At 60.2% G+C, this 13,356-nt stretch overlaps 4 protein-coding genes across 4 annotated transcripts; 2 read left to right on the forward strand and 2 right to left on the reverse strand.

The window, feature by feature from the left end:
* Positions 1 to 573: 573 nt before the first annotated feature.
* On the reverse strand, positions 574 to 2,349 carry LOC62_03G003973 (uncharacterized protein; the record flags this gene model as incomplete). The annotated part of the gene is made up of 6 exons (XM_062770502.1): positions 574 to 698; positions 737 to 1,021; positions 1,067 to 1,323; positions 1,366 to 1,997; positions 2,042 to 2,218; positions 2,263 to 2,349. The coding sequence occupies 6 exons, from the start codon at positions 2,347 to 2,349 to the stop codon at positions 574 to 576; spliced, it is 1,563 nt and encodes a 520-aa protein (XP_062626486.1).
* Positions 2,350 to 3,274: 925 nt separating this feature from the next.
* On the reverse strand, positions 3,275 to 6,010 carry LOC62_03G003974 (uncharacterized protein; the record flags this gene model as incomplete). The annotated part of the gene is made up of 2 exons (XM_062770503.1): positions 3,275 to 5,908; positions 5,954 to 6,010. 2 exons carry the CDS (start codon positions 6,008 to 6,010, stop codon positions 3,275 to 3,277), a joined length of 2,691 nt encoding a protein of 896 aa, XP_062626487.1.
* A 497-nt stretch (positions 6,011 to 6,507) lies between these two features.
* LOC62_03G003975 (uncharacterized protein) lies at positions 6,508 to 6,750 on the forward strand (the record flags this gene model as incomplete). Its single annotated transcript, XM_062770504.1, has 1 exon — positions 6,508 to 6,750. One exon carries the CDS (start codon positions 6,508 to 6,510, stop codon positions 6,748 to 6,750), a length of 243 nt encoding a protein of 80 aa, XP_062626488.1.
* A 4,213-nt stretch (positions 6,751 to 10,963) lies between these two features.
* Positions 10,964 to 12,626, forward strand: priA_5 (Protein priA). The gene is made up of 4 exons (XM_062770505.1): positions 10,964 to 11,416; positions 11,464 to 11,625; positions 11,733 to 12,235; positions 12,289 to 12,626. Exons 1-4 carry the CDS (start codon positions 11,267 to 11,269, stop codon positions 12,419 to 12,421), a joined length of 948 nt encoding a protein of 315 aa, XP_062626489.1. The 5' UTR covers positions 10,964 to 11,266; the 3' UTR covers positions 12,422 to 12,626.
* Positions 12,627 to 13,356: the final 730 nt, after the last annotated feature.

The following is a 13,356-nucleotide window of genomic DNA, read 5'->3' on the forward strand; positions in this document are numbered from 1 at the left end:
TGGGTTGGGGCTGCCGTCTGTTCTGGTTGTTCCTGGTGTCGGGAGGGGAGCGTAGGCCGTCGTACTGGATGCTGGTGGGGCCTGGAAGGGATGGGCGGATGGTGTGCGAGGTGTGGCGGACGTGGGGCACGGTATTGGTAAAGTCGCACCAAGGGGTGAGTATGACAGTGTCAAGTGCAGATGAGGGCGAGGAGATAAGTGTTGGGAGAAAGACGTCCGAAGTGCGGGGCAAGGCGAGGGACAGAGGGTTGACTGAAGGCGGTGGTCATCCAACACACACACGCTCGACGACCCGCCCTGGATGTCGTCCAACCTCGTCCAACCTCATCCGAGCGCAGCGCTACCCCCTCGCTGATGACTGCCCCCCAACGATTCTAACACACGCTCGCAGCTCACGCATTGTTTTCAGTTGATTTAAGTGCATGGAGCTAGCTCCAGAGGTTCTTTGATACCAGCCGGTGCCCAGTAGAATCCAAGCAACACAACAGAAAAATACCATCAAATCATCCAATGCACAACACTATGCAGTAAATACGGCGGCGACGACACATCACTCCCCAGACTCGATACAGCCTACTCCTCCCCCTCCAACGCGGCGCCTACGAACCAGTCCTCAAAGTCCAGCCGGCGCCACTCAGGCCACTCCTTGTACGCCTCGCGGTACTCCTCGACCGCGGCGTCGGGTCCCTTGCAGAATGCTGCCCGTCAGCTGCTTTCTCGCCATCCCATCACTCACTCTCAGCGTATGGGTTCCACAGCTGCGAGCACGGTGCGCCGTACTCGCCCCCCGTCTTCCAGGTGCGGAAGAGCTGCCCGAGAGTTAAGGGCGCCTGGACCAGGTACCGCCACTCGCTGGCCGCCGCCTCGGTGCCGACGTCCTCGAGGTCAGACTCGGACAGCTCGGGCGCGGGGGCCATGTCCCACGCCTCCTGGTGGTTCGTGTTCCACCTGTCCGAGTGCTTGCGGACCCAGCGGCGGGCACCGTTCACCGCGTCCTCGAGCTCGCTTCCCCAAGCATAGGCTGATAGGGGTTAGCGCCGCCCAGTCCCAGGATGTAAGTACTTACTCTTCACGAAAGGGAGCCCGACCAGCTCGCACACCATGGCACGCTCCTGCATGGCGTGGTACCTCCACTCCTGCAAGGCGTGCTCGTTCCCGCCGGACGGGCCGGCACTGGCCGCTGGGCGGAGGTCGGCGCGCCCGAAGTCGATGAGGCGGAGGAGGTCGGGACGGCCGAGGGGCATCAGCCAGTGTTTGGCGTTGGGCGAGTTGTGGACCACCCCAGCAGCATGCAGCTCGCGGTAGAGCTTGACAATGTTGGCCCTGTGCGCCATTAGTTTATGACGGTCAACCACGTCAACTCACTTCGGGACGACTCGCTGGTGGCGCTCCGTGGGGTCGAGGGACTCGTCGTCTGCTTGGAGACGAGAGGGCTGCTGGCCCATCCCACCCTGTACCTCCTTTCCCTTTCCCTTCCTGTCCACCAGGTCCACACCCGCGTCGTCCATGAGGACACAGAAGACTCGGGACATGCCGCCGGCGACGTGGAGTTGTTGGGCGAAGTAGACGCCGTGGTGGTGGGGGACCACCGAGCCCTGGAGGTGCGCCGCTTGGAGGTAAAAGCTGGCTTCCTCTGCCAGCTCTCGTCCCGACAGAATGTTGTCTACGAGGGCGAACTTTGCGACTAGGGCGCGCTTGACCTTGCGTCCGTTCTTGTCCCTCACGGTTCCGGTCGCCTGGAAAGCCGACCAGATCCGCCCCTGCATGAGGAACTTGCCCAGCACAATCTCTCCCACAAACGCCGGGAGACCTGACTGGGCGCCACCTCCGAGGTGCTCCAGCTCCTCGTAGGTCGCCGGGCGGATGGCGAGACCGGCGCGGAGTGGGCCAACGAAGGGGCGAGCGAGGTTCTTCAGCTGGCCGAGCGACTTGTTGGTCAGCGCACGGTCCTCGTTGTGCGCGGCTGGGTCCCAGGCCATATTAATGGCGCGGAGGTACTGTTTTGTGGTCAGCTAGGTACGGGACCGGCGGGCACACTCACGGTTGGCGTCGGCGTGGCGTCGGAGTCAACTGGGGGCGGGAGCAGTCGGCCGGCAGCGACAAGCTTGGGGAAGTGGCGAGGCAACGAGCTCGGCGTCGGTGGAAGGGGCAGTGGCTTCTCTGGTGCCGGTGTAGGCTGAGGCGACACTTGCACCGCCGCCTGCACGCTGCTGGATGGCTGCACACACGGTCAGCGCGGCTCGACACGGCAGGTTGACTCACCACCACCTCGTCCTCGGCGGGCACGTCGCCCTTGGCCTTGCGACGCAGCGTGTTCTTGTTCTTGAAGAGCTCCTTGAAGTTGACCATGGTAAAGAGCTAGCTAGGTAATGGGTATGGGTAGGAAGAATGGTGGGTGAGTAGTACGCTGAACGGCGGGTGAGTGGAAGAAGAGAGTGAAGAAGGGGCGTGTTGTGCGACAAGTGGTCATCACTCGCTCTCGACGCCAACCAGCGCTTGACACAATCGTCTCCAAATGCTCCCGCTACCAATCCTTCAGTCAGCAGCGCACGGGAGGGCGTCAGTGCGACAAGGTGTGTGGACAGGGTGCGACCCAGCGCGCGCCAAGACGTCGTGCCGCGCAAAAGGAGGCTGCAATCCCTCGTCCGCCGACAATCCCCACACTCACATGCACAGCCGCCTCCCCAAAGCGTAGCTAAAAATAATTACAGTGCTTTAGAGCAGGTGTTAGTGGGTAAGCAATGCATGGACGGGTGGTGGTGCGAGGCTGCCACGTGGAATTTCCTCCCCAGTGGCGGTCCACAACCATGACTTCGCCGGGCAAACTGACTTCTGCTGCGGCTTGTCTATGACACGCATGTGATTGGCACCTTGGGAGTTCGCTTGGGGAAGCTTAGAGGTGCTTAATCTGGCTAGAGATGGCCCCGTGTTCGGCTGCCTTTCGGCTACACAAGATCCACTCGACCAGGCGGTTGTCTGACCGCCGCCGCTGTCCTAGAACCTGCTCCCACCGGCCCTCTACCACATTATTATACAACATTCACATATGCAATTACAAGCTTTGATACAGGAAGACTGGGAATCAAAGAGATTGGATATCAAAGGTACCGGGGATCAAAGAGAGAGGGGGTCAAAGAGAGAGGGATCAAGGAGACAGGATATTTACGAGTCTGGGTACAGTATGAGAGACAACAGAAGAAACAGCCACGGCCAAAGAAACGAAACTGGCCACTCAGTCGAAACTGGGTGGCATGCGCTGGGCTTGCGCATTGCCCTAGATGAGGACGAAGCCACACGCCTCGTAGTACTCGCCACAGTCGTCGTACTCGTCCTCCCACGAGGCGTCCTCGACCTTGGCGGCCATCTTGCCCTTACCCTTGTCGTTGACAGGAAGGGCAGGGTCGGCGGCGGCCGCGACGTCCGCTGTCTCAGAGGGCGTCGAGGTTGACATGTCGAGGCCAAGACCGTTCACGGAGCACTTGCGCGACTGCTCGAGGTGGAGCCCCTCCTCAAGGGCTGCAGCGAGCTCCTGCTGCTCAGCGTCGGACAGGTGAGGCTGGGTCGAAGATGAGGGCTGGGGGGAGGAGTCTGTAGTCGACTCCTTGGAGGCGGCGTGCGTCTTGATCTCAGACGTCGCGCCGCGAACGACTGGGTCGGTGTGATCGCCGGTGGCAAGGATCTGGTCCTCGATCTTGAAGGGAGGGAGGGCGGAAACGAGGGCGCTGTAGGCTTCCTCAAACGACGGGAGGACAGGGGTAACCTGAGCCTCGGTGGAGGCGGCGTCAACGCTGTCCGGGCTGTTGACAACAGCGGCGGAGCCAGCGTTAAAGACCTTGACCTCTGATGTAGGCTTCCTGGCACGAATGGCCGGCGCACGTGCAAGAACCTCGTCAAGACGCTTCTGGAAGGCAGGCGTGAGCGTCGTGCAATCAGGCACGACGATGCGGGCAGTCTTGCGAGCCGGGGCCGAGGACGATGGCTTGGTGGAAGCGTCGAGAGACGAGACCGGCGCCTCGGGACGAGGAGGGCGGGCGACGCCGTCGGTGGGGGCTGCACCCTTGTGCGCGGTAAGGTTGGCCTTGTTGACCTCCTCACCAGTCGTCGTCGACTTGACAGCGCCTCCGATGATGCTCATCTCAAGCTTGTTCATCTCCTTCGCGCAGTGAGCCGCGACCTCAGCCGTCTTGCGAGGGCCACGAACGAAGAAGGCCTTGCCCTGGGGTGGGACGCGCGAGTCCTGATCGCCAATGTTGGCGTTAAAGCTGCTCGGGACGTTCTGGGTGGCACCACCCGACTGGCTGCCAGAAGACTCGCCGTTCGCTGGCGTGCTGAGGGTGGACTGCGCGCGGCGGTGGTGAGGCGGGCGGTAGATGGAGGCGGACTTGGCGCGGTGGGCAGCAACCATGTCGGCGACCGTGTTCCTCTGGATGCTGGGAGGAGCCGTCATGACGCGGCTTGCGTTGACGTCCTGGGCGGTGGTGACAGGCGTGTGGTTGTACACTCCGCTCGGGAGGTGGCGGGGCTGGTTCTGGGGGCAGCACTCAGCCGACGAGCAGTTGGTAGGGTGGCCCTGGGGAGTGGACTGCGTGCTGTGGACGTTGCTGCCGCCGGGGGGCATGGTGGAGACGCGGTCCGCGACGTGGGGGTCGGAGCTGCCACTCGGGCGAGGTGCCGAGAAGTGGCGGCTGGGATACGAGAAGTCGCCCAAGGGGGCGTTGTAGGGGTTGTAGGGGTTGTAGGGGTTGTAGGGGTTGTAGGGGTTGTAGGGGTTGTAGGGGTTGTAGGTGAGAGGTCCGTAGCCAAGCTGGGCAAGTGTGGCTAAGTAGCTGGCAGTGTCACCTGTGGCCGGCTTCTTGGTTGAACCATGCGTGAAGGGGTCGACGGCAATACTGCCATGGACACCCGCCTGGGGGTACTCATAACGGGCAGGGAGTCCACTAGGAGCGACCGTGTCGGCGCCTCCCTCACCACGCACGACCTTCATGGGGGGCTTGTAGTAGTACGGCCCACGCTCGGGGCGGTTGGCGTCGGCGTCACGAGCGCGGTCGTCACCCGTACGGAAGAGTACGCCGGAAGGGTCCATGTAAGGGGTGCTGTGGCTGGTAGGCGGAGCGTAGCTGGTAGGCGGTGCGTAGGTGGGGACTGGGATGGTGCCGCCACGAGTGTCGACACGACCGTTGACGCTGGTGGCAAACTGAGGCTGGTGGGCAGCGTAGTCAAAGCCAGGCGGTGGGGCCGGGCAGGTGCAGCCAGGCAAACTGCACGGGTTGGGGTTGTGGGCAGGTGGGCCATTAACCCACGACGGCAGCGTAAAGTCGGGGTGGGTGTGGTCGTGGGCTTGAACGGGAGCGGAGGCGCTCGCCGAGGCAGAAGCGGTGACCGGGGCAGCAGCCTTAGCGTTGAGAAGGTGACTGCGAGTCGATGGAACCGTCTGCTGCATGGCACGAAGGAGATCACCGACGAGGGGGTTGGCATCCTTCTTCACGTTCGCATTGGTGTCGCTGGGAATAGCAGTGCTATTGGGAGGGCCGCTGCTGGGCTGGCGCGTGGCCAGGCGTTCCTTGGCAATGTTGTTGGTTGGCGTGACAGCGTCCAGAGGCTGGCTCGGCAGGTGAGAAAGTCCAAAGCGGAGGGTCATGAACTCCTTGAACTTGGCGATCTGGCGCTCGTCCCAGTCCATGAACTTGTAGGCTGCGTCCCAGTCCTGGTCCAGCGGGTGGCGAACCTCGGGCGCGCTGACACCCTGGGAGACAGGGGCGCCCTTGGGAGCGTCGGTGGGGGTTGGCTCGTAGAGCTCGCCGAAGTGGGTGGCACAGAACTTGTCGGCGGGGGTGGTGGCATAGCGGGCGTTCGGCTGGCGCCCAGCCTCAGTCGTGGCGACAGGGTCGTTGTCGACAAGAGAACGGAGCTGTTGTATGTCAGTACGAGTAGTGTGGGGGGCGGTTCTACTCACCCTAGCGAGTAGAGCCTCGCCGCGGCTGAGCTTCTGAGCGGGCTGGTCGGGCAGCATTGTCCTTGTGTGTGTTTGTGTTGGGGTTGTGCGGTGATGAGTTGGGTTGGATGGATTTGGGGGGAGAGAAGAGGAGTGGAGAGAGTATGTGTTGAGAGATAGAGACGACGACCTGATGGGGGATATTTATCGCTTGGAGAATGAGACGGCGACCAACACGAAGGCTTGCCTTCGCTGTCCCATCAAGATGTCAACAAGCGGGAACAGTGTGCGCGAGGAGTGCGTGGTTGTGTGGATTTGATGGATGTCTTGTCGACAGGCGGCGATGACAACGCCCCCGGGTATGATGGTGAGCTCATCAACGCCGCCTTCGCGACCTCGTCAGAACGAGTGCGAGGAGAGGACATGAGTGTTCGCCCCTCTCTCCTAACCATATAAATATTACTCGTCACGATCCGTTCCCTCTCACCTTCCACTCACCACTCCCACACTTACCCACACTTCACACAACTTTCACTTCCTAACAACTCCCACATACCACCCGAACCCCAGACACCATGCCAGCCCCAGCAGAGAACCTCGACATGCCACCCCAAACCCCAGCAGAGGCCTTCCACAAGGCCCTGCGCAAGCTCAAGGAGGAAGCAGACGAAATCCCCGACTGGGACTACAACCCCCACCACAAGCGTGACGAACGCATCAGGAAGTGGCTGAGAACGCTCGTACCCGGAACGAACGAAAACACCCAGCACACGCCTTGGGCACCCCTGAAGTTCACTTCCGCTAGGCGCCGGAACTAGACTCTCAAGCGCTCGCCATCCATGGTCTAGGACGTGGTGAACGAAGATGGGGAGCGAGGGGAGAGAGCGGGAGCTTGTGTTGTTCGTACCCACCACTATTGTGAGTTTTGACCGTCCAGGAAGCACCCACTGACGACTCCAGGCATGCGCCACAGACACCAGGACACTACCACGCATACTTTTAGTAGCCCCCAGTCCAATGCGTTTGGTTCCATCCGTCTATGCATCCACGTGGTCTCTTAGCATGCGGGAAGCGTTTGGGCCGAAAACGCCAATGTGTGGCACACCCGCGCAGTGTTGACTGACTGGCTGGTCCGTGGCCACCTCGACTGTGTGCAGCGGTGATGTCAGAGGCTGGGTGGACATTGCACAGATTGCCTGATTTCAGTCAAATCAAATTGGGCGGCAGCCCGCCAGTCGTCGGTCGGTCACTTATCGCGACACTGCAGCAGCACTCCGACGGAACGGCATCCGCGCGCGCCTCGCGCCTCAATTCACCGTACATGACATGGCGTCCGCATTGAGACGACACATATATGCATTTCACCGAGATCTATGAGGCGGAGAGCATATGAGGCGTCGATGCGGCTCCGTGAGAACGAGTCAATTCTCATGTTGCACTGCCGCACTGCTACACTGCTGCACGGACAGCATGGCCAGTACACAATTGGAAGCTCCGCTAATGCTTGCGATGCTCTTCGGTGTTCTTTTGGCGCAGATGGTGGCGTCAAATGGCCCATGAGCCGACGGCCAGCCCCGACCCGACCCGCAGCACCTGGCGAACTGGCGAAAGCGCTACGTTCTTCGTCGCTTCGTCGCCTTCTCACCCTTGCCGTGTTGCAGTTCTGCTTCTCACTCAAGGATCTCCTTGACTGATCGACTCCGTGTCGCAAGAACGAACGCCAGCATCCCACGCCTTGCTCAAGCCACCGCCTCGCCCGTCGCTGCTGCTCAAGACCTTACTCACCACGGTACTAGCCCGCTCTGAATGTCCGCGATTGCTCACCCACTTGGCTGAGCAACTACCTATTCAATTGCTTCTAGGGCCCCTTTAGCTTGGGAATCGTTGGCCGTACTTAGCAACTAAGTACTTACTAACTACGCCTTCCATGCACCGCACATTAGCCAGTCAACAGCAGGTGGGCGTGCCGATCAGTGTCCGACGTCAGTAGCCCAGAACACGGTCCGATAGTTCGGAGACTGCGGAGACTGCGGGGCTGGTGCTGGCTAGTCCTGGTGCTGGCTGTGCTCGCTGCGCGCCTCTCGACGCGCCTAGCTTGCCTCGTTGATGGATCGGCTACAGCGCTGATCGGCTACAGCGCTAGGTGGGAAGTAGTGGTGATGAAACTAAGCGCCGACGTCAGCGACTTCGGCGCTATACACTGCCCACCACGACGCGCACGACGCGGGCCGCGGCTCCGCCTGTCGCGGAGGTGGCCGCGGCGAGACACCGCCGCCGCCGGCAATCCCACCAACACGATCACTGGGGTACTGTACCTCGGCTATGCATCCGATCGAACCGCTGAGGTGATCATTAAGTTTCGCGTTTGCCGCGGCTGTGTGGTGTGTGGTCCACTGGGAGTTAGCTGGGTGGCGTTTCGCTGGACGCGTTGTGTGCGTGGCGCTGTGATGGAGGCGTTGACACTTGGTACTTTGTGAGAGTGTTGACGAAGCCTCGGTGAGCCGGCAGTGGCGAGTGACGGCCGCAACAGTGTCACTGCGTGTTGTCACTTTGGACTAGGATGTTTGGTTGGTTGGTTGGTTGTTTGGTTGGTTGTTTGGTTGGTTGTGTTTGTTTGTTTGTTTGCGCCTTGTTTACATATGTTCGTTGTTGTGATGCTGGGATGTCTGTGATGTGTTGTTGTACCAGCTTGCGACGCCCTTTCAAGGTAACCATTACTTGGCGTCTCACAAACACCGGGATGCCGATTCTTGTTGAGGGTAAAGGACACAAATCGGTATCGCATCGCAGTGAGGCACGGCGACACAAGGGAGGTGATTCAAGACCGACGATGTCATAGTCGGTCGGCGTTTGAACCGTTGTCACACCCACCCGGCTTGGCGCTCGTCACGGTTGAGCAGCGTGTCAATGCCCACACAAACACGACATCAACAAACAACAACAGGACTAGGTTTGGGGTCATGACATCAACAGCTGCGCTGCCTTTCTGGTCGCCCAGGCCACACACCCTATCGGGCATGGTGGTTCCCATCATGATCAAGCCTCCACCTCGGAATCGTGCCTCGACTACGGCTCGGTCAATCGTGCCTAAGGTGCCTAAGCCCCAGAGAATAGTCCAGCATACGCCGTATTGTATAGAGTTTGGGGTGGTGGGGGCGGCAGGCCTTCTCGGTGCGATCGTTGATTTTGGTGGCTTCCGGCCCGTTTTTGGTGTTGTTTGTCAGGTCTTAGGGCGGGGATCACCAACCATCAGCGAGGCACCCACCCCCTTCACTTGTGAACTCCGCACACTAGCCCCAATTAAACTCATAGACGGGTGCTGCGCTGTGCCTAACGGACAAGGCTGGGCAGGCTATGCTCCGTGGCGCACAGACAACCAATTGCTCCGACATTCTCGCGGCTCGCGCGTCCGTTCCTGTCGGGAATTGGAGACTGAGCTCTATTCTACGAATCGGTCAACAGCAGCACCACAGGGGATGCGCCCCGACCCGACCCGCAGCTCTGTGTTGTGCCACAATGCTCCTGGCTGCTGAGCGAGGAGCTTGCGCGAGCTGGTACTAGCAGTTGATGTAGCAGGCAGAGGTTCGGGCCTCACGGCGGTGCCACCTCATTCATTCAAGGGTGGTTGGAATGTTCTTAGCCGGCATGAGCTGCCGCGGCGCTTGGCTGCGGTCGCGCCCCTATGTACCCTTACACTTAGGTCCAAAAAACCGTCGCAGCTGGTTGGGTCTGGATGTGTGGGTTGATACTGGTGATCATCGCGACCGTTGGGTCGGGTCAGGTGACGGTGACGGCTAAGGAATGCCACAAATAGTCTGTTTCGTGGTCTGGGTGAATACAAACCTTGTATTCAAAGCCTGCCATTCAGTGGATGCAAAGTCTTTTGGATGGGTGTGGTTGTGGATCCGGTATGCTTCTCTTTGCCCGCCCCAAAATCAACTTGCATTCTTGGGTTGTGCGGTGTGTCCTGCCAAACGCCGTAGCGCGTGATTGTAGACTGCGGCCCAGGCGCGTAGCATCAACCAGGGCTGGGGCCTGCCCAGCCAGCAGTGGGCAGCCTCTACACCTACACAGCATGGCCAACCGCGCACCCACATGCCCACCTCCATCAACACCGACCCATAATGCACAGATCCTGGGTTGTGTCTGTCTCGCACCTCCTTGTGGTTGCGGAGTAGCTACATCAAGAGCAGCCTGGCCGACAGGGATACGAGGTCGAGCAAGCGTCGTAAAGCATTGGCGTGGCGGCGCCACCCAATTGATCCGGACCGGACTAAGGTTTGTCCTGCTTATCTTGGGGTCCTTACGGCAGTCGAGAGCGGTCAGGAAATGTTACCGACCATGTGGTTGTCCCTTGGCTGTTCGACGCTGTTCCAGCCGGCGGGTCCGGGTCTGCTGCATTCGAGGCTGCACCGATCAAGCGTGGGCAAACACGACAAACTGAGACAGTAGAGCCCAGGAGCCCAGTCCCTGAGCGTTTTAGCTCAGTAGTGCACCAGAGTCTCGGACGGGTCCCTGGGTGCCTAGAATGGACTGGGCAGAAATCAAAGTGACTTTTGGATCTGAGCAGGCGGGGTCTGCGGTATGCGCAGGTGCCCCGCGGCCACGCGCACCGCGACCGCGCAACCCGGCGCACTGTGGTGGCGCTGGATGGAGCGGCGCGTTGATCAATGTGGCTACAACCTGACGGCGTGTGTTGCACACCTACTGTAGCCACCAACCACTGCCGCCTGGATCATATGCCAACAGGGATGCCCTTATCACCAGCATGTGAGTGAGTGACTGGCTGATACATGCCCAAGCCAAGAGGCGTACAGGGACCCGCAGGCATCAACGACAAACAAGGCAATTGGGACAAACGGCGGCGGCAGCAGCGGCAGCGACAACGACGACGGCATCGCACCCAAGGTGACCGTCTGACGCACGGACCGCCTTCCCCCCTTGCGCCCTCCCCCTCTCCCCCCTCCCCCCTCCCCCCTCCCTGCCAACAGTAAACAGTCAGACTGAACCACGCCAGGCTTGGCTGCCCCCCCTGTTCCTGTCTCTTGCTCGTCGCTGCGTCGTCGCTGCCCACCCGCGACACTGTTGTGTCTTCCTCGCCTTCCTTATACTCCCGCCTGTCTACACCGCCTGTCCACTCAACCACCCACCCCCCTCCGACTCCCATAAGAACCCCCTCCCATCTCAATCCTCTCTTCTCTTCTTCACACTCACCTGTTCATTCCTTTCTCCACTTCTTCGCTTGTGCATCACTACCTCTTCGTGCCCCCCCCCTCTCTCCTTTGTGCCTCCACCGTCACCCCCAACTATAGTACCCGACAAAACTTGCTCGCCATGAGGGGTGTTCTCGTCTTCCTCGCCGCGGTCCTCACCGCCGCCAACGTCGCTCTCGCACAGAGTTCGACCTTTGTTGGCTGCTACCTCCTCTCAGTCGGCCTCTCATTCACCTTCTCGTCCAACCAGCCGAGCCCGGCAGCCTGCCGTGTACGTTGGGCCCTCTTCACACCATCGACAACGCTGACCATGCTCAGACGTACTGCTTCGGCCAGAACAACCTCTACGCCTTCTACTCGTCGCAGCCCGCCCCCATTGTTCAGTCGACCTGCTACTGCTCGGCCCTTCAGATCACCTCTCTCGGTCTTAGCCCTACGACTGGTTCCCAGACGGCCTGCAGTGGACTTTCTACCTACGCCGTGAGTGTCTTCCCTCGTCCAGTCGCCGGTCTTCCCTCCAACATTTGTCTTCCCTTCCCCTCTTCCTTCCCCTCATCTCAGCCTTTGGACTTCCCTAACGCCCACAGATGTACGACCTTAGGACTACTTTCGTCAACGCCGGCTGCTCGAACGGCGGCACCGTGACCCTCAACCCGGCCGACTCTGGTGCTCCCACCACCTCGTCGGGAAGTCTGCAGTCATGCTTCTCGTTCTGTGCCAACTACCTCTACACTCTCGCCACCCCCGGCACTCTTCTCACCGGCCTCCTCGGCATTTGGAGCTGCCGGTGCCTCAACAACCCACCGACCATGACCCAGGGAACTACGTGCACTGCAGGCGACCCATACCTCTACAGCCACCCCCTGTCTGCCACCGGCCAAGCTCGTCGTCGTCTGATCCAGGACAAGAGGAACCACCAGCAGCTCATGGCCGCCAACCCCTACTGCCCTCCTGGTAGCGCCGCCTGCAACGTCTCGCCCGACCCCGCCAACGGCTACGAGTGCATCAACGTTTACACCGAGCTCGAGTCGTGCGGCGGCTGCAGGTACGGTCACTACGGTATCAACGGAACCGGCACTATCGGAGTCGAGTAAGTCTGACCCGGTGAAACTTCAGTGGCCCTGTGGCTAACTTTCATCACAGCTGCACCACCGTTCCTGGTGTCGACCGCCACGCCGTGGGATGCTTCCGCGGCGAGTGCACCGCTGTCCGCTGCCGCAAAGGCTACACGCTGGAGAACGGCGCGTGCATCCGCACTCTGTCGCTTGAGGCATAACTCCTTCCTTCTCTCCCCTCCTCCTAATCATGCCTCTTCTCCAAGCCCCTTGCATTATTCTCTCTCTCCACCCACGCCGCCACTCCGCTCTATATTTGCGCCGCCGCGTGCCCCCTTAGACACACTGAGGACGTCTTTCATGTTTGGGTACTCTAGTTTTACGGTACCGTAGCTTGTGTTATGTTAATGGACAGTGACTTGAATATTGGGGGCCTCGACGAGGTAGAGAATGAGATCTGACTTGTTACACAGCCAAACACAGAAACTTGTTGACAAGAAGGGCCTGTAACTCAGCGAGCGACACCAAGATCTTGGCGCTGCGCGTGCCTAGACACGCCGCGTCCAGCACGACTGACACATCTTTTGTGAAGATCTAGCACAGGAACACAATCGGACATATGTTCAAAGTTGTCTGGAGCAGATCGTCAGTTCTCGGACAATTGCTCGATCACTGATTGTTCGCTGCCCATCATCACAGGGTGGCACTAGTTGCTTGTTGTGCTCAAAATGAGCAAACACCGGGGTGTAAAAAGGGAAGCAAGCCGCAAGGAGTAGCAATCCAATGGCCAAGCATCAGCCGGTTCACGCAGCAGCAAACCACAGCGCATCCAGAAGCACAGTGCAGACGGCACAGATTGACACACACACCACGCACAGCGGGGCCACACGAACATGGCAGAACCCACAGTGGCCGTGCCGCGTCATCTCAATTGAGGCCGCCCGGCTATATGGGCAGGCAGGTGGTATTTGAGTTGGGGCTAGCACACTCCGCATACCGCACTGAATGGCATTGAGCGGACTGTTTGTACGCGGGGGTGAGATAGCATGCTGTTTGGTTCGAGGGCCTCGGTTGGTCGTGTGCTGCTGCACTCGTTGATGATGTTGGGTTAGGTTGGGGGCCGCGGGCGGGTCCGTGCGCGCCGCGGCATAGCTGT

The sequence above is a fragment of the Vanrija pseudolonga genome, chromosome 3 (genome assembly GCF_020906515.1).
Source record: "Vanrija pseudolonga chromosome 3, complete sequence".
Taxonomy (NCBI): domain Eukaryota; kingdom Fungi; phylum Basidiomycota; class Tremellomycetes; order Trichosporonales; family Trichosporonaceae; genus Vanrija; species Vanrija pseudolonga.

Coding starts and splice junctions, on each gene's coding strand:
- priA_5 (XM_062770505.1), top strand. CDS start 11,267: ATGAGGGGTGTTCTCGTCTTCCTCGCCGCGGTCCTCACCGCCGCCAAC. Junction 11,417..11,463: donor CGAGCCCGGCAGCCTGCCGT/GTACGTTGGGCC, acceptor GACCATGCTCAG/ACGTACTGCTTCGGCCAGAA. Junction 11,626..11,732: donor GTGGACTTTCTACCTACGCC/GTGAGTGTCTTC, acceptor TAACGCCCACAG/ATGTACGACCTTAGGACTAC.